Source organism: Falco rusticolus, chromosome 8 (genome assembly GCF_015220075.1).
Source record: "Falco rusticolus isolate bFalRus1 chromosome 8, bFalRus1.pri, whole genome shotgun sequence".
NCBI classification, from domain to species: domain Eukaryota; kingdom Metazoa; phylum Chordata; class Aves; order Falconiformes; family Falconidae; genus Falco; species Falco rusticolus.
In genome coordinates, this window is record NC_051194.1 from 45,159,185 (window position 1) to 45,185,868 (window position 26,684).

Here is a 26,684-nt window from a genome sequence, read left to right on the forward strand (position 1 = left end):
GCATCTGATTATTCCGTACTTCTGATTACCCTCTCTAAGTCAGAGAGGAATGCTGCCCTAAAGTCTGTAAGTTTGGAGTACAAACTCAAAGCTACTGGAAACAAAGTAAATAAGTTAAATCGTGACCAAAGAACTGTTTCTTAATGCACAAACCTGAAAATTGAACCTCTCTTTAGAAGTAATTATTACCAAGATTTTCAAACTTTATTTTGGAAATGCACAATGTGCAGAAGCATTTCCACACGGTTCTTTTGCTGAAATTCATAAGACATTTATACAAAAAGGTAATAACTGTGAAACACCAACAGTGAAGTTCATTCATTTAATTAAAATGAAAAACAGCCCATAGATTTAAAGGAGAACTTGGTCCACAAAGCAATTATGTAAGTTTTGTTCTAGTCCATTCTATGGTGGAATTGATATTTAAACTAGTCTATGTTTCTGGAATAATCTAATTAAAGGAAGTGCTGTTGTAGTATCTCTAGAAAATAGTATGTAAATATACAAAACACCAATTCATGTTCTAAACTATTCTGAGAATCAAATCCTCCTTTAAAGAGAAATAATCTGTAGTCTACAATTACAATTGAACATTTAAATACAATGCAGAAACCCAGTGCTTCAGTGATTAATTTTTCCTGCAATTCTTCCCTCATAATTTTAAGTTTGAAAAACAGTATAGTTTAAAATTAGCAAATATATAAATTTGGTCCGCAAAAATCTTGTAGCAGGTAGAAAAGAGAAATACATGTATTGCAAATTGATCTTACTCATAGCATAAATCTATAAAACTATGTATTATTTAGGAAAAATAGGTTAAAAAAGATCTTATTTATAGGTTTAAACCTTGTCCCAACACCATACGGGTAGTGTACAGAAAACTTGTTATGCCTAGTATATGTAGTTTGTGAAAACTACTTAATATTTCTTGTTACTTTCTCAGTAAATTGCAACACATAGAATTCAAAAACAATTAACACAGAGTTCAAAAACAGTGAACTTTGAATGAAAATCCCAGAAATACAAGAATTTAAACAAAATAATCCATAAATTTGAAATACATGCTTTCTTTTTAAATTAATTTGACATTACCATTTTCTTAAACTTAATTTTTACTATACATCTTTAGTGGCAACAGATAAAGACTGTCACAGACTGAATTTGTTGGCAGGATTTTTCTATTGTCCCTCTATCAGATGCAACTCTTACCAAATGCTAGTTGACTAATATTGGAATGAATTTTAAATACCGTATTCTACTTTTCACAAACATCAATTTCAATGAAAAGGGCATATGAGGTTTTAGAAGCACAAATATTACTTAAGACAGGAAGTTAAGTTATTGTCTATTTTAATACAGGCAGAGTCAACTAGGAATTAAAATACTGAAAACAATTTCATTGTATTGAGTTGTAATGGGGAGGGCCCATAATTAAAAAGTAAAAAAACCACCTACCATGTTAAACTGTTGCACTTTCCCTCCTCCCTCAATTGTACAGTTATATACAAGTCTGATGAACTTCCTCAAGATGAAGCACTAACATAAAACAGGGTCATTTTAGCAGCTTGATTCAAGAGTGGCTACCACTCTGCCAGTCTTGCGAACTTCTCTCTCCTTCTTTTGAACCTTTTCCTTCTGCTTTTCCAGTTTTTCTTGTGTTTTTCTAATATCCTTGATTTTTTTCTTTATTGTTGATCGGTCATTTTGACTGGAAACTCCCAAAGCCTGGGGAGGGGGGGGCAGGGAGAGAAAACCAATTCATTAATTTTATCAACAGCACTGTCAGTTCAGAACAGCTTAAGAACGTGTTATTAATTTTGCTGCAAAATAGCCTGTTTATCTGAAAAATAAGGACCCAAGTCCTCAAGAGCACTGTAAATGATAATCTGGATAATAAGGTAAGTAAGGAAACAAGGAACTACTCTTGTTTGATTGTAACAGCTTCTTGTTGCATTTTACAAACACGTAGTCGCCTGAGAATTTCCAAAAACCAGCATAAATAATAGTCTCAAAATATTATTCTAGCTCTTTTTATACAAGAGGACTTTATGTTCAGTAACTACTCTTAAATTCTTAACATGAAGGATTTTAAATTATTAAATGCATTATTAAAAAGTGTATTCAGTAAGCAAACAGTACAGTTTGATTTTGATCAGCAGGTGGCAGTACCCGATTCCAAGTTACAGGCGTACACTATGGAACTCCGAATGGCTTTAGGCATTAATGAAACTTCCAGCATCAACATCCAAAGTTCTCCAAATAGAGGCAGTCATTTAACAGACCAGTAACAGGTACTTCCTCTGTGTCCAAGGAAATACTTATTTTTAAAAAAAATACAGGACATGCAGTGTTGCATGCCTGTTCTAAAATGCAGGTATATTTTTGAGACTGAAGTTAGACACCTTTTTTTTCCCCTCCCTAAAACACACAGGTCCTACTATGGATCATTAAGAATAATTTGCCTTATGCCCGAATAGCCTAGTGAGCCTCACTTTGGTCACACACCTTGCCTGTCCAAAATGCAGTCTGATAATCTGAGAAAGAAAGACTCAGAAGTTTACAAGAACTCTAAAGGATCCATACCATAGAGGTTCCAGAGGTCAAATGGCAAGAAAAGGCTCAGAAGTAAAACCCAAAACATTTAGAAGGTCAAACAGGATTTTAGCCTTCCCATTCGAAGAGGGGATGTGGAAGAAACCGATTCTATAACATGATCCTGCAGTTCCATGCATCTGAATTGGCTGGACCTTATTTTGATATGACCTTAGGCTGAGATTGATGATAGACATATCAAGATCCTTTGAGGAATTATGTTTACTTTCATTTCCTCAAGATGCAAACAAGGAAGAAATACTTGGTATTTTTCTGATTAAAAATGACTGGTCTTTAATTGTGCAATCAGTTACTAAATTCTCATTTAACTGTACAGTCTCCAAGTGTTTCAGAAGCAAAACTCCATACCTTAAAAAGCCACGAAAACAGGAAAATAGACTTTGTACATTAAAAATATGTCTGAATAAGCAGTGACATTTATACAGTTACAAATTACCCTGGGCTATTCACATACCTTTAACTTCTCACTGTCGAGCTGCATTAACTGCTGTCCATCTATGTTCATAGCTGTGAACTCTGCGATATACTGCTCCATGTTCATTCCCATTAACCAGTGGCACACTTGCTGGGTGGTCCATTCAGAAATAGGTCTGCTGTGCCATTGATTTTGCTTTCCTGTTGTTGTAAGTTCATCATCTAATGCCTAACCAATTGAGAAAAGTCACTGTAAGTAATGTTGAATTCCAGTTGCCAAATGAGTTTGATTAACAAAATGCATTTTTAAACATACTCTAGCCCCAAAAGAACTTAAGTTCTTGAAATCACCGTTTATAGTTACTTTGCCTAGGAGTTTCCTATAAACAAAAAGACACTACAACATTCAAAACAAAGTCAGAAACGGAGAACATAAATGGTTTTCTCTAAGAAATTCTATAGCAAAGCACTGGCTTAAATTTGATGTATCCTAACAATGAATTCCTCAGTTAGTTGGTTAAGGAAGCATAAAAGCTTGCAGCCTTTCACTGAGTGAAAATACACTTTGCCAGCTCACAGAGCTTTTTAAGTTCCCTGCTCCAATTTCACTTGGCTTCTGAGGGGAAAAAGGTACTGCTGTTTGTCCTGAAGCACTCTATTACTTCATCACAAAAGAAAAGCTACATAAAACAGAGCTCACTGTCTGTACAGAAGAAACTCTAGTGCAATACTTGAATCAGGAATGTCAGAGCTACCTGAAGTTTTATTAACTACCCAAAATGATCTCTCACTAGCTCATCATCGAGTACGGGCTGCATTAGACTTGCAGACTGCTCCACTAGGCAGCTTCCACTATGCAGACAGTACACCCACATTTTCCAGGGAGCCTTACACATGCCATTTGTAAACGGAAAATGTGGAAATAAGCATCCTTCTAGTGATTGATTTGAGACATGACCCTGTTAAGTTCCAGGTGTACAACTACAACTCCCAACTGCAGTGATCTCACAAAATCCAGCTCCCTTGATGGAAAATTTGGGAGAGTTGTTTGAATGTAACAAAACAATTCTGGCAATTGCAAGTGATAGTAAGCCCTGCCACACGATCCGACCATACAGTAAACTGGATCTGAAAGCACAACATGGAACATGTCTAAGGTGAAACAAATACAATTTTAAATTTCCAATATATCAGAGGACTACATGTCATTAGAGACAGTTTTGCTTTACCTGGTCTGTGAAACAAAGGGCAGTAGTTACATTAGGAGGTAGTGCAGATACATAGGAACAAGTTTGTAGAGCAGAACAGTTTGTGCTGAGGTACTAGAAGCATTTCAAAGGATTTTCATTTCCAAATAGCTCTAGTCTGGTCACACAGACTCAACAGCCACTAGCAGCTGGAATGCACCAGGAACACTGTTGGAGCAGATCTGATTTCATTTCCAAGATAAAGTAAGGCAAGTGGGGACAATCGGGAGATTTACTTCAACAATAAACTACTAATCCAAATTAAAATGCTAATATAGATGTATCAAGTGTGAACACATCCACTTTCCTGACATGCAAAAGAACAGCAATTTTCATAAAACAGCAGCACAGGGCTCTAGAAGTGGTTTTGCTTGGAGTGTTCTATACAGCATCTGTATCAAGACAACTGGGGCACAATGAGTTTTCTATCCAAGCTATCAAGCTTGAGATGCTTTGTTAAGGAAAGAAGATTCACTGCATAAATTATTAAAGGAAATTCAAAATGTTTATTTGAAATCATTTTAGACAACAGTACTCCTCAACCTAAAACTGTAATACAAAAAATATAGATAACTTTTTATTTTGTCTCATATTAGCAAGTGTTTATGAAAAATACACAAAAAAGGGGAAACACTATACGTTTCAAATTTGACCTGTATCTCAGTCTAAATACTAACATAGATATTGCCACTTTTAATAGATTATCTGCTTTTATCCTTTAAGGGTGTGTGTGTATTTCTATCTACCTGTATCTCCTTCACACTGAGAAACATGTAAAATGTTTTATTCCAGTTGGAACACACTCACTAGTTTTATTTAATCTGTGCCAGCCATGAAAAACCTTTGCTTCTGTAATTTCAGAGTGTAAGTACTTGAAGAAAGTGTACTCCTGTCAAACTGAAGCCCAGATTCATTCATTTCTCCAGGGGAATGCAGTCCCCCAACCGAATCTCAGGGGCTCTCTCCACAAGTTCCTCCAAGCAGCACAGATTAGAGCAGCTAACAGACTGTCCCATGGAGGAGTCTTCCAGACTGAGCTACTAATTCCAATCTAGGTTTTCAGCATCATCAGTTGCTAACAAACTCCTCCTACTTCATTCAGTAAAGACACAACCCTAAAACAGAACAAGTTGTACCAAAACCTGAATCTGTGTTAGAACACTTAAGACATCATCTCACAGAAGTGAAAGTAAACAGGAAGATATTTAATCCTGTATAATTTGATTTTTTCACTACTGCAAAAGAGAAAAGCACATCTGTGACTATTTTTTCAGAAAATGAATAGGAAAGTGAAAAGTAGAGAGGAATAAGATGAAGAACACTGATTTTTGAGCAATGCTTATGAATCATTAAGTAACACCTCTACATCATTTTTCCCCCCAGTTGTTTACTGTCCTTCCAGAAGCAGAAGGTCTGTCCCAGACTTTTACATCACAGTTATAGTCCCCAAAGCAGCCGCCACACACACACTAGATCAGCTGTAAATTCAGAAAGCAGAACTAAAACTATAAGGTATGGAAGCACAAGAAAACCATGTGCTGCTGCGCAAAAATGCAGATGATTCAGAAGGCAAGTACAGAAATACTGAAAGCTCTAAAGATAAAAAATACAAACCCAAGTGCCATTATAGCATTTAAGAGATTAAAAACATTAGAAGGGTAGGAGGAATTATCAGCTAGCTTGCTGTAACTAGCTGGGTGCTAAACAACCTGACTCTCACCATGCAGTCACTTCTCCAAACTGCCTGTGAGTACCTGCACAGCAGAGGCAGATTCTGCAGTGCTGCTGTCATGTAGATTTCAAAGTATTTCCATCTCCTGTCTACTAACAATTCCAGGATTCGTTGGGCAGCATGCAGTAGCCCATTCCTCTGAAAGCAGGGGTTGTTATACTGGCTAGCATGATTCCTACTGGATATTTATGAAACCATCTGAACAACAATCACCAGGCATAAATTCTACTTGTGAAGGGCTTAAGTTAAGGATTCGAAATATCCAAAATTGTTCTAAAAGATCGGTTACTGATTTTTTCCTAAACCATGATGTATTGTACTACTAATTAAAGCCCCCCAAGAACAGAACTACCTATTTTTCTTCACACATACTGCTTTCCAAAAGAGAAACCAACTCAGAACTTATTTATCATTCTCAGAACAAACCCTGGTAATCAATATAATTACTGAAAAGGTACAAAACACCTTTTAACTGGTTTCAGCTGGAATAGTTAATCTTCTTCCTAGTAGCTGGAGCAGTGCTGTGTTTTGGATTTAGTATGAGAATGATGTTGGTAACACACTGATGTTTTAGTTGCTGCTAAGTAGTGCTTGCTCTAAGTCAAGGACTTTCATTTCCCCGTGCTCTGCCAGCGAGCAGGTGCACAGGGAGCTGGGAGGGAGCAGAGCCAGGGCAGCTCACCTGAACTAGCCAAAGGGATATTCCGCACCGTGGAGCATCATGCTCAGCAAGTAAACTGGGAAGGGTTGGCCAGGGCCGGCTGATCACTGCTCTCGGACTGGCTGGGCTTCGGTCAGCAGGTGGTGAGCAGCTCTATTATGCATCGCTTGTTTTTGGTGTGGTTGTTCCCCCCCACACACACACCCCTTTACCCCACCCCCTTTGGGTTTTACCCTGCTCTCCTTTTCATTAAAATTATTATTACTACTACTGTATTTTATTTTATTTCAATTATTAAATTGTTCTTATGTCAACCCATAAGTTTTACCTTTTTCCCTGATTTTCCTCCCCGCCCCACTGGGGGCTGGGGGGAGTGAGCGAGCAGCTGCGTGGTACTTAGTTGCTGGCTGGGATTAAACCATGACAATTGGTCATACACATAAGCAACATATGAACTAGAGACCACTAGAATCAGAATAATCTATAACAAAAAGAGGCTTAAATCATCACTTTATACATGCACAACTGTTTGAGTTTTAGAACCAGAAGTTTACTGAAAGTTGTAACACTGATCAAAGAACAATATTCAAGAAGCTCTTTAGCTTTGTTAATCTTACAATTGATAGTGCTTGAAAGTTTTAGGAACACATACTCCATTCATGAACCACTCCATTCAAAAAAAAGCAGGGAGCACATGCAATGATAGATATGAACTGAAGTTCCTCTGGTTTTCATTAATCTATGACTGTCATCTCTGATAAAAATCTGCAAGAAATTAATCCACTAGTGAAAACCTATGAACTAGTTATATGATTTTTGTAGCCCCTGATTTTTATGTTAAGTGATTTCATATTTATAACATTGTTTTTAAGACTGTTCTGACTTTCTACAAAAACTTCACTGAAGCCTGGTCTAACATAGCTGACAACAAACCCCCCCACATTCATGAAACACCATTTAGTTTTTTTCTTCAGTCATTATAACCACCAGTTTGGCAAGTCCTCTAACTCATATCTGGAAGATGACTGTGTTCAGCTTTTAATGACGACTCCCAGTCTATACAGGATATATAATTTACAAAGACTCACATCAGTCAAACATCAAATGAGACTGTATGTCAGAATGTTACTGAAGTGTAGGCTTCAGGTTTCAGCTGTAGCCAAAGGAGTTAGTTCTCCAGGGGAATGAACACTGACTTCCAGGTAACTAGTTTCTACCCATATATCAGAACCACCGTATTCTGCCTTTTTTTTTTTCCTCTTTTGTTTGTTTTTATTTAGATGGAATTTTACGGTAAACCAAACCTGCACAGATGTGAAGGCAAGGTCAGAAATGCTGCAGTTTTCATTCACCCAGGAAGTTGCTTTAAAATTAGTGGAACAGAAAGGTGTCACATTTAAAATTAAAACCTGCAATTTGATCAGACAGAGTTAATTCCAATTTTAATAATATAACTAGGATCAGAACACAAAGGCTGATACACTGGTCTGTGTCCTTAGTTCAGTAACAGCTTACAATTCTTTACAGTGTTCTTCAGCATTCAAATATGGAAACAGCCATCTAGTTTCACATTACACAAATCTGTTTCTATTAAACATGCTGTAGTGTGAACAACAACATCAACAAGACACATATACACACTTTGAAACTCACCTCATTTGAAGAGAAGGTTAAAGTGTGTGAACGACCTGACAGATTTGGTTCTGTCACTAAACCTGAAAGTTCACAACTTGGCTTGCTATGGTATGTATCATCTATGACAATTCTACTCTGCAAACAAGTGGAAATAACGTTTTATTAACTCACTCCTTGGAAAAGCAGATCATAAGGTGACATTCTAGTAATTTTGATTTTTGGTAAAAAAAAAAATATACTATCAGTTATCTTTAGATCACATATACTCACTACATCAAGCATCTGACTTGTTTTTGTTAAACTTCTGAATTCAACAACACAGTAACAAATTTAAAGCAATATCCCCAATGAAAGCACCTTGTGTGGACTATCGGTCCATAACCTGAAACTGTGTTAAAGTACACAAGGAAATACAGGCAGTTACTTTTTCAGCAAGCATACCAAACTCGGGGAGAGGCAATTTAAGATTAATTTGGTGGAATTATTCATATGGACTTTGTATTCAACTGAAACCTACACAAACCTATCAATGTGCTCGAGAAGGTGTTGTTCTGCTAGCAACATAAAAATCAATTCTAATTGTTTATAGTCATTAGGATTCCCATGGCACAGAAGCACCCCATAATTTACAAAGTTTCTGAAAACGAGAAATAGGTTTAGACTTCTTAGTTGCCCACTATTGAACCACTGTAGTTGACAGTGAAACAAATAGGCTCTTCCTTGACATACATTGAAAACTGGAACAGTGAGGAGCTTTTGGCAGCTTGCAGATCAGAGTTTAAATTAGTTAATGAACAGAGAATACAGAGCTTGCTTAAGGACAAACTTTCCCAAAACTCTAAATTCTGATTTAAGGTACTGTATTATATTGCTGTTCATTTTAACAGCTTTGATGAAGGTGGTGAAACACTGGCACAGGTTGCCCAAAGGGGTGGTATATTCGCCAACCCTGGAAACATCCAAGGTCAGGCTGGATGGGGCTCTGAGCAACCTGATCTAGCTGAGGATGTCCCTGCTCATTGCAGGGGGGTTGGACTAGATGGCCTTTAAAAGGTCCCTTCCAACCCAAACTATTCTATGACTCAATTTTGAGATGGCTGCATTTGAGGCACAGAATCATGTAATCTAAAAATTACTTTGATATGATGAGTACCACCTAGATTTAAATCTTTAAGATTTTAGATCTTTAAAAGAATTTTTATAATAAATGGATTGTATCAAGCTATGCAAAAATCTTCTTTAAAGTACCATAGCATAAAAACACTGTAACAAAGCTGACCATTTTAGAAGTTAAACAATTACTCAGATGTCTTTACAGAAAAAATGGTTTAACACTGTAAATACAGTAATTATGCAGTATGACAGCCTGAATGTTATTTTCAAAACAGAAAATTCTTCTAAAAGACTTTGGCAAATTGATTCTTTTAATAAATTACTATGACAAAGTAACAGTAAATTTCAGGTTAGATATATGACTACTGTAAGAACTATCATATTGAAAAAAAGTAAAATCTTCATAGTATTTACTGTTTACATTCAGTTATTATAGTCTGTGTTTAAAGGAAGCTTTTGGATCTGTATGCCTGCCTTAGCATCTAAAAGCAGCAGGATCTAGGTTCAAACTTATCCAGCAGCCAGTACTTGTACAACTCAGGCAGGTTACCTGAGCAGTCTCTGATTCAAGCTGAAGACTATGAAAAAACCCCAGATGCTACACCTGAAAACTTCACAGCAGGTTTGTAAGATAATCCTTCTAAAGAATACTAATGTATGCATTTCCCAGAATATTTTCTAGTTTCATCACCTGAATTTCCAACTCTGATCCAGACTTTTACATTATTTTTCTTTAGCAAGTAAAAAATAATTCTGCCAAAACCAAGCCTTCTAATCTTGCCTTTCTACAATTTCTCAGCATTACTCTGCTGCCCACAGAAGAGCAAGCAATTATTTAGCTTTATTTTCTCTGTTTCTCTCTAAGTGTCTAATCAACTAACTATACATTGTAAGGATGCCATACCATACCCCTATATGCATGAATAACCCAAGATCCTAAATTAGCTGATGTTAAAAGACATTTTTCTTCAGTAACTTATGCTCCTACAAGAGAACTATGTTTTTGCAGTTGTCTTCATTGAGCACTTCTGTATTTGTGTTCTGATTTCAGTTTAACCTGAACTCTAAATTTTCTAGATTATTCTGGTTTTGTTTTGGGGGCAGATACTTGACCTTTGCACTCCCCCTTTGACCCTAAATTACTGATACACATTTCCAGTATTAAAAAAAACAAATAAGAAAAAAGAAAAACACACCAAGAAAAAGAACAAAACCAACTACCAAATACCACCACAATCCAACAAACAAAAAAACCCCAAACCACAACTTGAGTTTTCCTGCTACCTTTCCATGGAGTGTGGTACTGTATATGACAGGAAATGGCGTTCTATTTAGCATGTAGATTATTTTATTAATTACATTATATTTTACAGACTTCTTCAGTCTTTTAGATGTAAAAGTATTACCAGAAACAACAGAACACTTTGTCCATCAACCTATTCTCAAATTCATTTCAACTCAAACTGAAAATTTATTTAGGAGCTCTTATTTTAGCCACCCCTGGGTTCACTCTTCCTACCTTTGCAGAGCAATTGAGAACAATTCAGAAACAAAACTGTCAAAAACCAAAACAAAATGCCAAAAACCCCAAAAACCCAAAAACAAAGACAGGATGATACTGCAGCAAAATATTTAATGAGACTTTAAAAAAAAATACGAAGAACACATAGCCAGAAGTAAAGCATCTCAGCACCAGTTGTAATGTTTTCTCCTCCCCCTGCTCCCATTTGTTTTAAAGAGGTAATTTTCTTTTAAGGGTTTAGAGCCAGTTGCAAAGATTTTTGATTCTTAAAGAGCACAGAATTTAGATAGAAATGGTTTTATAGGTATGCTTCCTACAGCTTAAGGTACTAGGATATAAAGAGTTTACACCAGTGTTGTTCCTTGCAATGAAAATAAAACAGTGCATACAAACTTACAGAAGCTAAATAACACTCTGGAAAAATAATGACTATGAACAGCATGTATGTGTTTCTATTGTATCAGAGAATGGGACTAAATTAAGGGGCAGATTATGTAAAGGGACTAATTTAAGAACTGCAATTTGGTAATCTCGTAAGGCTAAACAGTCTGCAAACACTTGGATCACAGGATTTGATTTCTTGTGTTTCTAGTTTTCACAAGCAACAACAAGTTGATTCGTTACTTTGCCAAATTGTAAGTTTAAGACTAACTTCAGTTTTAAGAAAACAAAATCCTTCCAGGTCAGTAATTTTAAGAGGCAAATTCTGCATAAACAGAAAACAGTTAAAATATAATTACAATCCTTACACCATCCATACTAAAAACACAACTACAGAAATTATACACAATGTGAAAGACTCAGTACAACAGAGACTCTTATGTGACAAAGATTTTTAAGGTTCCTACTTTTACTTGCTCTTCAAGAAGGGCTTTCACCTGATCATATGGGATACGACTAACATAAAACCAAAAAACTGTCATGTTACATCTTTATAGAAGACCCTGACCCCAAAGTTGCAAAGTAAAACCAGCCTGACTTCAGAGAGGCTGAGCATGATTTTGGGATCAATTAATATATAAGAATCTGTTCTTTAACAGGGTCAGCTTTCTACCATTTCACAAAGCAGAAATATAGCTGAAGACTTGTATATTCTTCCAGCTGCTGGTTTGCAACTGGCACTAAGGAAAAGAACAGCAAGCAGCAATTACATACTGGAGCATGAGAAGGAAACAAAAACAGTAGGCAGGAAACCAGCAGGAAGGTTAAAGTGATAATCAACTTCAATAAAGTATACAACAATGAGAAGAAAAAGCTATTATTTCAGGGCAATGTGGAAAGGAAGAGAACACCTGATCTGCTAAGATCTATACCTTTTTGATTGCCAAAAGAAGTGTCTATGTAAGCACATTAAGGGGTGCTTCAGCATATTATGGGTCCTTATAGTAGTAATGCAGCAGTGGGACTTCTACTACACTCAGAAAAATTATTTGAGACAGAAAGGAGGAATGAATGGGTTCTTCTGAACCAATGACTTTTGAAAGCTAAACCACTGAATGTTTATCTATACAGAAAACACGTCTAGATAGTTTTGCTACAGCCTATGCACTCCTATTTAATAAAAAAAATGTATCAAAGTGTATGCATATCCCCTTCAACATGGATCTTGCAGTTCCAACATCCTCAGGTTATTTACAGAAACATCTTTTGGGCACTGCATGCTTCAACAGAAGTAAACAGTGCAGAAGCTGTAAATACATGAGACTAACACATACTGGACATTACTCTGTGAAGTGTTGCTCTACTTCAGAGATTAAAAAGTTCCTACTCAAATTCCTGTGTTAATAGTAGGGTATTTTATGGTTCTAAAACCACTTTCTGTATTTTTTATGACCTATGTATGCAAACAGCTTATTCCTGTCACAGGGACACTAAGAAAACAGAAGGTAGTTGTAAAAAAAAAAAAAATATTATAACAGCATTTTAGTGCAATCAGCATCTAGAAACATGGAAAGCCAACTTGTTTTCTGTAATCTATGCAAGATGACAGTGACTTCATGGACTACTACCCAGCGAGTTTCTCTCCTTGATTCGTAACTCATTTCTAATAACATAGAGGAAAAGGTAAAAGTGAAAGGGTATTTTAGACAACTAAAGTGAAAAGAAGTATGAAACTCAAGAACAATCAAACTTAAGAGGTTACTCAAATAGCTACAACTTTGAATCTGACAAAATCCAAAGGAAATAAAAAAATTAAGGTAAGTTAATAAGATTGTTAATAACAGTCTTACATTGAAATAGATTTTAACAAAATATTTAGACAGCACTCACATTAAGCTTCGTACTTTTTATAGCCATTTCTTTCAAATAGTTTGAACTGTAAAGATAGTAATTTTATTGTTATAGACCGAACTGTGTAGCCTTACTCTTAAGATCTAGTTAAAAGGCTTTAAATTATTAGAATATTATCAGTTACTCGGAAGCAGTTTCCTAGAAGAGAGTGTGTTCTACAGATGTGTCTCTTGGCTTTCAATATTAAATTCATTAATGAAAACCAGGATGCTATCTTCATCCACCTCTCTGGTACTGAACCCCTACATACCAGTATGGTAAGAACTAGTTGGCCAGCTGCCTGGGGAGCTGACCTCTATTTATGTACTCCTTCCTCCAAGTGTGAGACTGTATTAGACAGGGAAACAGATCTGCCTTTTACTGTTTTTACTTTTTACTTTTTTTACTGTCCTAAGGCTGGCGTTACTTTCAGCATTATAAACCCGTGAAAAAACATACCCTGTGATTGTTCCTTAGATTCTACTCTAGCCTGCATAGCCTCCACTGATACTTCAACTGAACAGGAGGGAACGGGAACACTCACACAGTTTCTACTTGTGAGGGCTGTGAAGCGTCAAACTTCTGCAGCAACATTTGTAAGAGGCAATGTGGTCAAGGACTAAGTGATCAAGCTTCCATATACTAAGTACTGATGTTTTTACTTTATCAAGATGCAATGCTTGAATATTCAGAGCACAAATTAATCATCTTTACCTTGCTTCTGTTCTTCTCTTGACCATGTTCACCACTGTCCTGCCCGCTCTGAGTAATATGCAGGCTGCTGCTAGAAATCTGAGGCTCTTTGTGGCTGTCTCCAAACCAAGAGAAAGGCATACAAGTAGGAACAGGGGAATCTGAATCTGATGCAGATAGATTGTTGCCAGAGTCATCCAACAGTTCTCGGGAACCTCTGAAATAAGTAGGTTAAATTGTTTTTAAACAACAGCAAAACCACCCACCTCACCCCGCAAACCAACAAACTCAAAACACACACCACTCATTTTTACCCATTTCACAGCAAAATATTTAAAATGTAAACTGATACTTGCCTTTAAGTATCCATGCAAAATAATCTGAGTTATTGAATAACTCAAATTTAAGAGCTTTTGCAGTATTTCGCCGAACAATTTAATAATTTCAAATAATTTGCTAATTTACTCAACATTCCTAAGCAAAATACAGGTTTTATATTTAAGATAGGGTACAATGTGTTAATTTTATGAGCCACTTTAAAACGTAATCCTGCTTTACTGTTTCCTCTATACTATTCTATTCTTATTTCATGAGATTAGAAGCTCATCTCCACATCATTATATTAAACATCACAGAATTTTGCCACTGTTATACTTGAATGTACTTTAAGGTCAAATAGTAATGATAGTTTTAAAGAACCTGTTAAAAATTTTAGGAATGCAGCATGTACATATTAAACAAACAAAACAACTACCTGCTATCCAGAGAACCTCTTAGATTTTCTTTTTCTTGTTTCTTGCCCTTGCCTCCAGATTTCCGTAATCCACTGAAATGAAAACACAGTTTTCATAAAGCATTTGTTTACACAGTGCAACTTTTTTTTTATTCAGCATGCTAGTGTTTACATTGATTTTAACAGTTACAAAAAGCCACATTTATGTTGTTAGAGCAAGATTTTGCAGATTATGCATGCAATTAAAGAAGTACTGTCATTCATATTTTATTAAAGAACCATGACAGAATTATGAAAGTAGCTTTCAAAGACCACATGTAATCAAAATAAACAGAAAATGCCCAAAGAAACTTAGCATATAGTGTACAACCAAGAGGAAGAACAGAGTTTTACTACTATATAGCTGTCCATATGCAATGCAGAGTGACTTGAACTAAGTCACTACCTACATTCTTTGTGTGTGAAATAAGTTATCATTTTTACATTACGTATTATGATTTATTTGTTGCAGTACCAATCTGAGTCTTTGATGTTGGCTTGCTTCAACAAGTTTTACACGTAGCTCCAAAGGAGCAAGGCTTATTGCAAAATGTAGCAACTCTTCTCTGAAATCTCCAGAGTTCAGGTGCCACACTTCATTTCCAGACAATATGCAGCTTGCACTTTTTTTTTTACCCCTGCTTGCAATCTCGTCTTTTAAATGAAATTCAGAAATCCATTAGTCACTGCTGCCTGCCTACAAGGAACAGTTCAGTAAGCAGCTACTATAGCCAAACCTTCTGTAACGACACCTCTACTGTAGAAGAAATTAAGGCAAGACAGGTATCTATTTTAGACTATAACAACAGCAGGACATAACATTAGAGCCTAGGCTCCAACAATATTTTGGCATAAAACTACTTACAGATTTGCAATGTAATTCATAGAGAAAATGTGTGTTCAGATAAAAACTGAAGAACCCCAAGAAATTCTTTGAGGGGAAGAAAAGCCCAGAAAAATAAAATCGAGATGTGGTAGAAACATGAATAAAACATTACAAATGCAAGATGAAAAAGACTCTGCCCCATAGTGTTGCTATGAAGTAGCATTACTGATTTCCTCAACATTTTTTTGTTTATAGAGAACATTATATTCTCCAAAAGTAACACTGAAAATTATTTCTTTCCAAATAAACACGAGTAAACGCTTACCCAAAATCTGGAAATCTCCTTTTGGACTTCCCTGATGATGTTCCTTCATTTGTTTCTACAGTCCTGTCTTCATTTTTCTTTTCTTCTGCTTTTCACAGAGGGATGAAAAATAAAAATGTTATTCTAAAAATACTTGCAAGTTTCAAGTACTTATGATGACGTTTGTAAGTAAATAAGATACTAAACCCTCAGTAACAGTGTTAAAATTCACATTCACACATGCAGATACCAGCTGAAAATACTACAGTAGTATCAGCTTAAGTTACTCTCTATGGCATCTTCCCATCATTCTGGCTGTGCCGTGCCATTGAGAAATGGCAACACATAAGCAACAGTTGCTTATGACTGCTCAAATATACTGCTTTTGATAACCAGGAATTCTATACTGTCTACAGAAAGCTAAAGCTTACCACAGTATTTTGCTTTAGGGAAATACAACCAAAGGATAGTTTAAGACAGCTTTAGAAAAAAGTACCTCTTTCTACCTTTCTTTTGCAAAATGTCAACTTCAAAATACATTAACTAGATAACTAGTATAAGATGCATGAATGAAACTCAGTTTTAAAGCAACAGTTAAATACAGCATTTAATCGTTCTTTATTATGCTTGAAGAAAGATGCTCCTTTTGCGTTTTTTCTGGTTCAGTAGCTAGTCCAGGCTACCTACGTGGAACACAAGCTACGTACGCAAGCTGCTAGCTCCAGAGAGTGCACCTAACCAACATGATAGCCAGTACCTGGAGAGCAGACAGATCCTAACAAGCTGAGTTTCTTGGGAACAGTGTATCAACTGTGACTATTCTAAAGAAATAATTGCGACTCTGAAGCTCCTCCAAGACTGTTGTATTTTCAAAATAGGATTACAATGTGCTAGGATCCTACTTTTCACCGGAGGAAGTATGTTCAATGCAAACTGCTCAGTTAAGTGAAATTAAGTGACAGACTTAAGCATCACACTACCTCTTCCTAATGGATTGTGACAGATTACTGCAACTCCTGAATGTAATTCCTTTTAAATTCTCAGGCTACTAGATTTTTTTTTTAATAATTGAAATACTTTTCGTATTGCAAATCGGGTGTTTCACAGCTAAGCTGCCTATGAAAGAGACGCAGCCTGATTTTTGTGAGACAAAGCAGGTTTTAAGCTCTGCCTTCAAGACAACTCCTGACATGAACTTATGTACACAGATGCCTTCAAGGATGGTAAAACCCAGAAATCACGTTTACTATGCAAAACTCAGGACAACTCCCCACCACCCACATCAGCTAATAATCCTTCCTGAAACATATAATGGTTATCTCTGTTATCTAATTAGTTAACCACTCTTTCTAAACATGTAACATCCAATAAATTATAACTACCAGCCAAACAGGTTATTTTTCCTGTCAGCTTAAGCATAAACCCAGAAGAATTAATATTGACATTTGTTTCCACCTTTCTCTCCAGAGGTAATATTTTAAGAAAAGAGGTAATTCCTAAAACACAGTACAATAGGTTAAATCACAGACTGATACGAGTGGATGGGAAGGTAATAGAAAGGATTATTTCAGTGGAATAACAGGTAGACATTTCGATACAGTTAGAAAGCAACAATCTAGCAGAAAGTAGCACTTAGTGTCATTCTGCATACAAAGCGCAAGCTTTCAATACTAATCCTCATTTTTGATGTACTGCATTAATTAGCTCTTTCAGTGATTGCCAGTTCTAAGAAAATGTTCGCAATGCTTCAACCACCACAAAAAAATTGTAGAAAAGAAAGCATTATCACTTGTATATTAGGTACTTGTTTTGATAAGATTTTTTAAAACAAACAAATAGAATCAGAACAGTATATAACGGCTTCTGTTTTCAGGGTATTGAAAGAAAGGTTTTGTCCAGGCTGTACAGAAAAGACAGCAAGTATAATCTGCCTTTATATATTGTGCTAGGTGACTAAAGGAATTACAAAGCATTTGAAATATTTTATATGATCCCTTTTCTGTTATTCGTAAGAAAAAAAGCCAAATATTTTAGCAAATAATGATTAGTAGTGACTAGGCTGATTATAAAACCTTTAACCTTTTCTTAGTGAGAAATACCCTAAGCCTAATAAATAATGCAGTAATTCCCATAACATTCAGAATCTGTATCTTGTTTGAACACCTGGATAAGTTCTGGCAGCTCAAAGCCAACAATGAATTATTCTGCGAATCAGGAAATCAGTGAAACTTACTCTCCGATACATTGCTACATATGAGGCTAGTGTTTTACAGAAATGTGTTAGGACCTTTGCTGATTATCCACAGTCAATGACTCAGCTCCCCTCTAGCTTGTGTCAAGGCAACCATTCAGACTGATTTACAGGTCTGAGCTTTTACCAAACTGACTTGGACCGATTCCTTCCCACAACTGCTTAATTGAAACAGCATTTATTCTGCAGGCACCTTTTAGATTCTTGGCACTATAAATTAATTTAGAAATGTTGAGATTTTGTAGAAATTTGAGAACTAGCTTGTTGCAAAGGAAGGAATTAAAAGATAGGTAAGTATTTCTAGAACATACTACTGTTGTACCAAAATCTTTCAGTAAGTAAAAATAGAATACAATGAACTTGCATACTTTTTTTAAGAGTTAACAAGTGGTTTTAGAACAGGAAACTAGTTTGTAGTCAATTAATTTTCCCTCTAAGTTTATTGTTCAATATTCATTTATATCTAAAATCTCTTAATACTTTAACCCTGAAGGATTAAAATAGTAATACACCCTTAAGTCTTACCCTTGGCCCCTTTCCCTTTTGTTTCTCTTTGCTTAACATTCTTGGGATACCCTTGAGGAGAATTTGGAGCCATCTCTTCGGGAGGAGGTGAACGAGTAGTGGTTGTGCTATTTTCGTTGTTTGGTTTGTGTACTGGAGAAGAGTGTGTGGAAGCAGAAGGACTTGACTCTAGAGGACTTTCCGTGTTTTCTGTTTGTTCAGGCTTTTCACTCTTTCGATCTATGTCATCCAGGCGTGGGAAAGTTAATTTTTCACTTGTTTCTAAGGCCTTGGTTAGGTACACAGTGGAAAGTTCTCTGTTGAGAACAGTATCTTCTGAATCCTCATCCTTCAACAAAGTCAAAAGTTATTTTATGATAAACATGACATAAAATAATTTACTATCTGATCTTTTACCAGGATACAAGAATATGCTATGCTACACACAAACTTCCTCAGTTTAGAAAATTTTAACTTAACCATGTGTAGACACCACCTAAATCACATGAAGCTGATTTTACAGGCTTTCCTTTACCCACCCCTATACAGATCTTTCTGCACATCCCAAATCATCTTTCTCTAGCCAAGTCAGAAACCTTCTGGTACATCTTAGCCATTCCAATTCAATGCAATTCAGTCTGACTGAAGTAGTTCAATCTTCTCCCTCTATGACAGGTTCTCCCGCATACCAAACTACATACACCTCAATTCTTCAACTGTTTTCCAGAAATATGCTAGAACATTATACTGGTATACTTTTCGTGGACTTAAATGATTATTTATGGAATAATGAAGCATTTCAGAAGCGTTTAGTCTTTGAAGAAATATGGTAACTTGTTTCAGATTAAGGAATTCTAAGATAGGTAAGCACATTTTACAACATACCACTGTCACCATATCAAAATCTTTCAGCAAGTAGAATACAACAAGCTTGCATACTATTTTGCTAACTTCAGATAAACTGTGCCACAAAGAACATGTCAGAGGTCACATATGTGGTATGAACCCGAACACTTTTTTTTCACTTGATACAGCATAAAAATATGATGCTTTGGCACAGTCTGAACGAAGCATGGACAACAATTGCAATTGCAAACACAGATAAAACCGAACATACATTCAGGCTCCTGAATGTGTAATTATCTACCAATATCAGTACCTGTAGATTTGCAGTCTGTTGTCCAGCTCCAAGAGATTCTTTCAGCTTCGATCGAGAAGGTGGCTGGCGTTTTACTTTCAAAGCAAGCTGAGCTTTTGCTTTGTGGGCACTGGTGTCTAATCTGGGAGTATCCCCAACAAAAGCATCAAAATCTGCAACAAGTATGTACTTTTAAACAAAAAAAGCTTGATATGCAAGGTCTAGAAGAATATTCAGAAGTTAAATCAGAATTATTCTACCTGTTAATCATTACTATATGAAAAATACAGGTTTATATAATACAACAATATTTTAACATACTGTGACAGCAATTTCTAATTTCTACCCGATTTATTCAATTAAAAAAAAAAAAATCCATCAGGAAATAATTGTATTATGGCTTGAAAACTGAGTTTTATTCTCAAATAGATAAGAATTTGTGCCCTATATTTGTTCCTATATTTGTTCTTTAAGATAGAAACTTTTTACGAAGTACATAAACATCTACCAAAACTTTTTAGAGTATGCTTCTTAACTGAAACACCATCTGATATTTTGTATCTGGGCATAAAATCACAAGACAAATAAAAAAAATCATAGCAAGCTCTGGTGTAAGTCTGACGTATCTCAGTGTTTTGGTCCCACTAACATTATCGTTTTCATTATTAAATAATCTGAGGAACAGTGAAGATGGATGTCTCTCCATTTACTACTTCTTCCCTACAGCACTTCAGAAATACACTATTACAATACTGAAAACATGCAGGGACCTGAACAACAAAATCCACACTGGCTCAGGTCAAACATTTACCCAGTCAGCAGGAAACAGCAAACACTTAACTACTTCTAACAGTGAAAAAGCCACTACACATAACTACTCCTAATTTTTGTTAAATGCAAATCAAAAATCCTACAACCTACTTACCAGAAATCAACATATCTGAAGAATTTAGTCTTTCTTCTGTTGATTCAGTTTCTTTCTCATTTTCTTCTCTTATCTTTGACTGTTCATTATATTGGCCTGGACTTTGATAACCATCTTCCAATAAACTGCCACCTCCAAACATATATGGCATTCTCTCATATACTTTTAATTTACTTTCAAGCTCTGAAATCTGCAAGAATTAAAATTCAGAATTGAGATACAACTCTCCAAGAATGCAGGAGTTTATTTCAAAAATATAACACTACTTTACTTTTTCCTGATGTATTTTCAGCTGTCCTGCATATTCCTGGTCTCTCTCTTCAAGCAGCCTCGAATGATTCTCCTCTTTTTTCATGAATTCTATTTCTCTGGTGAAATATATTTGTATATATGAAACAGTAATATATAGAAATGTAGAAAATCACATAGAATAGAAATATGCACAGTTACATTTACTAAAAAGCATTCTGTTAGTAAACATCAAAAAATATCAGTCTGTAAGGTATAATTGATTCATTAATCTTGTAACATCACAAAACAACCTATGTATTTTTTATGCTTCTATGGTCCTCAAAAAGAAATACATATGATACTATATTTTACTCTGAGCTGAAAAGCATGAGACATACACACAACACCAGTCATTACATCTTACTCTCTTCCACAAAGATACGTGCACGAACAGTATTCTCCTTCCAAAAGCTACGGTAAAACACTTTGTAGGAAAGTAAATTGCATTTCAAGTTTCTGCTTGGTTCATCCCACAGAAACTGCAACGGTTGGGTTTTACAAGAAACACTTACAAGGAGGAAACAAAAACAGAAGCTGCTTTTCCTGCAAGTCAGATACGGGACCAGAAATGTGTACATCTACACAAAACGCAAAATCTTCAGGGACAGTCAAAGGAGTAATGAGAACTTGCTAAACAGTGAGGAAATGGAAACTAGTGTTAGCAGTCATCTTCCATGCAGTGGACTTCCATGCAGATAAGCTTGGGAGGAGAGGGAAAACAAGACCTTTACAAAGCTCACCAAACAGCACAAAATTGCCTTGTGAATAGTAATATTTCTGGATGTGGACTACAAAGCAAAAAATCATGCTAACTGTCTAACAGTAAGTAGCATAAATAGAAATAGGGGACAAGAAATGTATACACTTACAGTAACTATCAAAAGTAACCGTTGGGTTCGCAATATCAAGACACTTATACAAGTATTTAGCAATTAGCTCTTGTTTAGCCAAGAAGAAAGAAGGCAGGACAAACAGACACAATCGCATGACACCAGTGTGCAAGGCTTACACAAGTATATCTAATAAGCAGCATTACCCCTACCAAAAACCCAAACCTGTTAACAGATTGAAGATACTGGTTTTGTGCTGACATTTTGATGGGCTAGATACATATCCCAAACTCCAATTTTTCTCAGAATTCCTTTTACTCCCCCTAAAAGATATAACTCCTAACTCAGTGTATCTGGCTCATTATATATCCTTTGATGCCTACCCTATCTGGAACATTTAAGTCTGTTAAGTGGGTTTTTCACAAACAGCAACATTGCCAAACTGCAAGCAGACATTCTGAAAGTATAGATGCATTACAGTTTCTTAACTGAGTTATTTTTAAAATTTGTTATTGAAATATTAGATATTTTTCCTAAGCTTAGAAACAAAAGCAGCAGCAAAATTTTTGAAGAACCTTTCCAGAAGCTGGTCACTTATGGTATGGAAGAATTCAGCATGTATAGCCCACTGCTTCCCTAAGCTCTGACAAACGAAAAAAGGGTGTTAAGCAAATCCTAACCCTAGGTACCGTTGTCAGTTTTCCCCATAATGTACAAAACATACAAGCAAGAAATACAGACCTGGTACTTTGGGGTACTTACTTTTGTTGGTAATCTTTAAGCAATTTCTTGGCCTTGTTGTATTTCTTTTCAAGGGCATCACATTGTTCTTGAGTTTCTTTAAGACGCTCGTTTACTGTTTTGCATAAACTCTGTGCCTCTAACCAGTACATCTCTAACTTTTTAATTTTCTCTTTGCTTTCATCTAAGTTTTGCTGAAGTTGGGCTCGACTCAGTTTCCATTCATTTTTTTCTGCTTCAACGATTTTTAACTGAAAAGATTAATACTTAAGCAATTAAAATAAAAGATGAAATAAACCCCAGCTGTTTATACATGTTTAAGTAAAGAATAGCTCATAACAATTAAATACTTATCAGTAATATTAAAACAAGACACCAAACTTTTAAAGAAATCTTATCAACTCTTTGAACCCTTGCTAGTCCAAGCAGGTTTAGAACTCAAACCTAAGAGTCTTTTACTACTTCCTCATTTGTACTACTTCTTTTTAAAGAGATAAAATGAATAAGACCTTTATTGTTAGCTTATGTTGACTTGTTCAAGATCTTAATACCTCTGGAGGGACCTATTTTGTTTACCTTCAAAAGCAACCAGAGATACAGAATCTTAACCTGTATAAGACAAGCTCACTGTCCTACCACTATGTTACCAATAGCTTTTTGAATAAAGCTAATGAGTTGATCTTCCCCTGCTACTTTATAAGGCACTGGTCTTTCCAATAAATTATGACGTACCTATGGTTTGCTCTTCTGGGGCTAATGTATAAAAATGCCAAACATTCCCTCAACAGAAGAAAGGGATGGGGCCCCTTCAGTTTGACAGCAGCCACATTATAAAAGGGAATGTTAACATATGAAGTTCTCCAGGCCTTGGAGGAGCAAGAAGGCAGAATACCACTTAGTTTGTCCACGTCTCCTTCTTTGGGGACACCATTTACACTGAGGAAATCACTGCTTTTGAAGCCAGTTAACATCATCTGCTGATGGAACAGAGACGTTGAAAGGACCAAGAATTTCTTGAATTGTAAATGGGGCACCAAGATGGGACACCAACATTTTGAACATCATTTTTTTTAGCAATCCAGTTGGGCCAAATTTCAAGAATACTGCAAGGAGGAGGGGCACTGTCAGAGACCAAAAGCAAAGCTATCATAAGATCATGTTGGCTGCCTTGCCTCTCTACACCTGAGGCTCTGAACATTTGCAGAGTGCAAGAATAAACCCCAACAGATACTGTTATTCAAGATTATTGCAGTCTGAAGCACTATCTCCTCACCACTTGCTACCTGCCTCCAGCAATCCGCTGCAACATGGCCTAGGGTACGCATTTCTCAGCAAGGCAACACAGAAGGGCAATGGAATAGAAGAAGCTGCTCACCTACAACAAATATTTCCAGAAAAAGGCCATGCACAGATCTCCATCAGTGGAAAAAAGCAGCAAAAAGAACAAGAAATCCTTTCTCAGAGAAAATAGAAGTGTTGAACAATTAAAAAAAAAAACCAACAAAAAAAAACCAAGACAAAAAAACAAAACCCCCAACTGGAAATCATGCTCTCCCCAAAGCAGGTCAGAAATTTGAGGAGAGAAAGAGGGGAAACAAGGTAACAGAAATAACTTTCTGCTAACAGAAAGTCAACCACTAACCATTGTCTGTAAGGGCTAAATCTACATTCAAGTAAGACAAGTTCTATCTGCTGAAAATGTTCTCTTATTTGTTCAGGAGCTTGTTTCATACAATACTCTGCTATATTCACTTCTACTCTAAGCAGTAATATTGAAGCATTCATTTTATAATGGCACAGGGGGGATTTTGGGGTTGGGGCTTTATTTGTTCTGTGGTGGGGTTTTTTGTTTGTTTGTTTAATTTGAGCACAGCTCTTCAGTTCAGAGATGCCTGTCTAGCATAGCACAGAGTACATAGAGCCTGAGGCCTAAATCAGATTGATGCCTTCTGCATTCTGCCTATTCTTGGTAAAATTCATAGTTAGAAATAAAAAAAATAACGAAAAACCCCAAACAAACCCCACACCACCAAATTATAAGATTCTTTGAAAACTTACTTTCTCCTTCAGTTGATTCACTTCAGCTATTGTTACTGCATGCTTTAATTGCAGCTGCAACAAAAAATTGTATGAGCATACACAAAATGTCACTTGAAACAGTAGTTTTAATTATTTTCCACGATTCCCTTCTTCCTCAAACCATTTTTACAGTAGCATAGTCAACTTATTTGTCAATTACAGAAGAACTGATCATGAGCTTTTTTTTAAAAAAAAAGCTGAATTCAAATTAAACCCCCCAGAAGTTCCACAGTATTCTATTTGTTACAAAAATCAGTACACAACCACCTATAGTTAAAAATCCCCCATTGTTGTCTATGCATTCAGAAAAGTGAGTAGGTTAAAACAAATGTTTCAACATGTCACGAACATGAAAAGACAGCAATGCACTTACGATGACAACTGGTACACAGAATCAAGTAAAAATTTAACAGTGCTAAATATTTTTACTTATTGGAACTTACAAATAAATGTACTGGCTTTGTTTTAAAATTAAGCCTTGTAGTTTACACCGTATATTTTCAGAAGATTATTAGAAATGCATAAAAGCTATATCCTAGTCAAATGCAAAGATAATCGTTAACATATATTAAGAAAACAGAACATGAGTGCAAAAGCACAATTTTTGACAACTATAGTTATTTCTTGTATCTCACTTTCCATCTGCAACCCTAGGGGGATTATTTTTTTTTTTTTTTTGGCAAGGCATAGTGCACCAAACACATTAAAACAAATGAATTCATTACTATCCTTTGTTTAGATTATGTTAGTAACAGTATAGTAATGATTCTAGCTGAGAATTTAATTGTATCCCAAGTAAACACAGCACTGATGAGATGCTGTAGCCTGCTGCTATGCTTCCTAACCTAGAGAAACCATAAATGTTCTCTAGTGATCAACAGCCTGAAATTTCAACTTTCTCAAGGACATCATCAGTGTTATCAAGAGAGCAAACTTAAGGAGGTCCACAGAATACTGATCCTTTACAAAAATAAGCTGATGTATGCACAAATGGCATCTGATGAAACAGTTTCTTTGCAGTGTATTTCTCTCCTCCAGAGTGAAACTAACAGGGACTTAAATCTACCAAAGCTGCCCAGACCCCTAAAGGCCAAAGACTGCACCACTTAAATCCCTGACTAAATTCCACAGACCTGTATAACGCAAACTATTACTTCATAAAAAACCTTGGGGAAAGGGAACCAGATTTTCCAATTATATTAATTTGGGATTCACAGTCTGGAACGGCCTATTGGGTTTACGAATTCATTACTTCCAAGAAGTACACCATAACAAACTCCAGAAGGGACCACCTGAAAAAAAACCTCCAAGCCAAAAACTTGCCTATCTACAGATCAAGTGCTTTTATATACACAGACATTTTCCAGAAGACCTCAGGGCAAGAAACAGAGTAGAAGATTAGATGTGTTTTTCTTGTCTTCCTGAAGAAGATCTAACCACAACACTCAAGACCATTCAGAATGGGCATACCTGTTCTCCCATGCTCCCCCTCCCAGCTAAAGCCATTCTACTATGCAACAAATAAATGCAAAGTCCAATGGGCCAAAGACAATGAAGAGAAGCATCACATCTATTTAACGCAATGTTCAGACATCACAAGGAGGGAGGTGGTGTTGGGTTCTAATGTCAAGGGCTTTTTTTTTAATTTAATTTAAATCAAAGGGCCAGATATTATAAATATGCACAGGGAGGCTGGGATCAGAAAATTAAAGACGACCTACAATTCAAGGGACATTTACCAGATATATTTATTGGCGATGCTGGGAAAACAAACCCAAAACCACAGTGAGGGGGACATGAAGGAGATTATATTTCAATCTTATAAGGTTCAGATGCTCCCTAGTGCACCACAAAAAATATTTAAGAAACTGCTATCATACCTCTTTAAATTTAAGAAGAGATTGTGCTGAATCCATATCCAATGGTAAACCAATATCTTCATTTTCAGGAAGATCAAAAACTTCTACAGATTTTCCATGTAAATGCGACTCATATGTATCATCATCATCATCATAGTCATCATCCTGACAAGATGGGAAAATAATGACTTTCTGTAACACACATACTTTGCATTATGGTAGCAGTAATAACAAAAGCACATAATCAAGGAATCCAAACTGTT

At 36.0% G+C, this 26,684-nt stretch overlaps 1 protein-coding gene across 7 annotated transcripts in view; it reads right to left on the reverse strand.

The window, feature by feature from the left end:
* Nucleotides 1–203: 203 nt before the first annotated feature.
* The window catches only part of LOC119152137 (neurabin-1-like), a 43,218-nt gene continuing 16,737 nt past the window's right edge, over nucleotides 204–26,684 (reverse strand). For 2 of the 7 annotated variants that reach the window (XM_037396947.1, XM_037396946.1), the window contains exons 7-19: nucleotides 26,443–26,586; nucleotides 24,542–24,595; nucleotides 22,505–22,734; nucleotides 20,893–20,989; nucleotides 20,622–20,811; nucleotides 19,718–19,869; nucleotides 18,580–18,907; nucleotides 15,825–15,912; nucleotides 14,656–14,727; nucleotides 13,923–14,118; nucleotides 8,321–8,437; nucleotides 3,068–3,256; nucleotides 1,110–1,725 (exon numbers count right to left, since the gene is read on the reverse strand). In XM_037396947.1, coding sequence (XP_037252844.1) covers nucleotides 1,558–1,725; nucleotides 3,068–3,256; nucleotides 8,321–8,437; nucleotides 13,923–14,118; nucleotides 14,656–14,727; nucleotides 15,825–15,912; nucleotides 18,580–18,907; nucleotides 19,718–19,869; nucleotides 20,622–20,811; nucleotides 20,893–20,989; nucleotides 22,505–22,734; nucleotides 24,542–24,595; nucleotides 26,443–26,586 — 2,025 coding nt within the window. In that variant the 3' untranslated portion in view covers nucleotides 1,110–1,557. Of the gene's footprint in view, nucleotides 1,726–3,067; nucleotides 3,257–8,320; nucleotides 8,438–13,194; nucleotides 13,255–13,922; nucleotides 14,119–14,655; nucleotides 14,728–15,824; nucleotides 15,913–18,579; nucleotides 18,908–19,717; nucleotides 19,870–20,621; nucleotides 20,812–20,892; nucleotides 20,990–22,504; nucleotides 22,735–24,541; nucleotides 24,596–26,442; nucleotides 26,587–26,684 lie in introns of those variants that run through there. The other 5 variants (XM_037396945.1, XM_037396948.1, XM_037396951.1 and 2 more) reach the window with 5 other exon arrangements.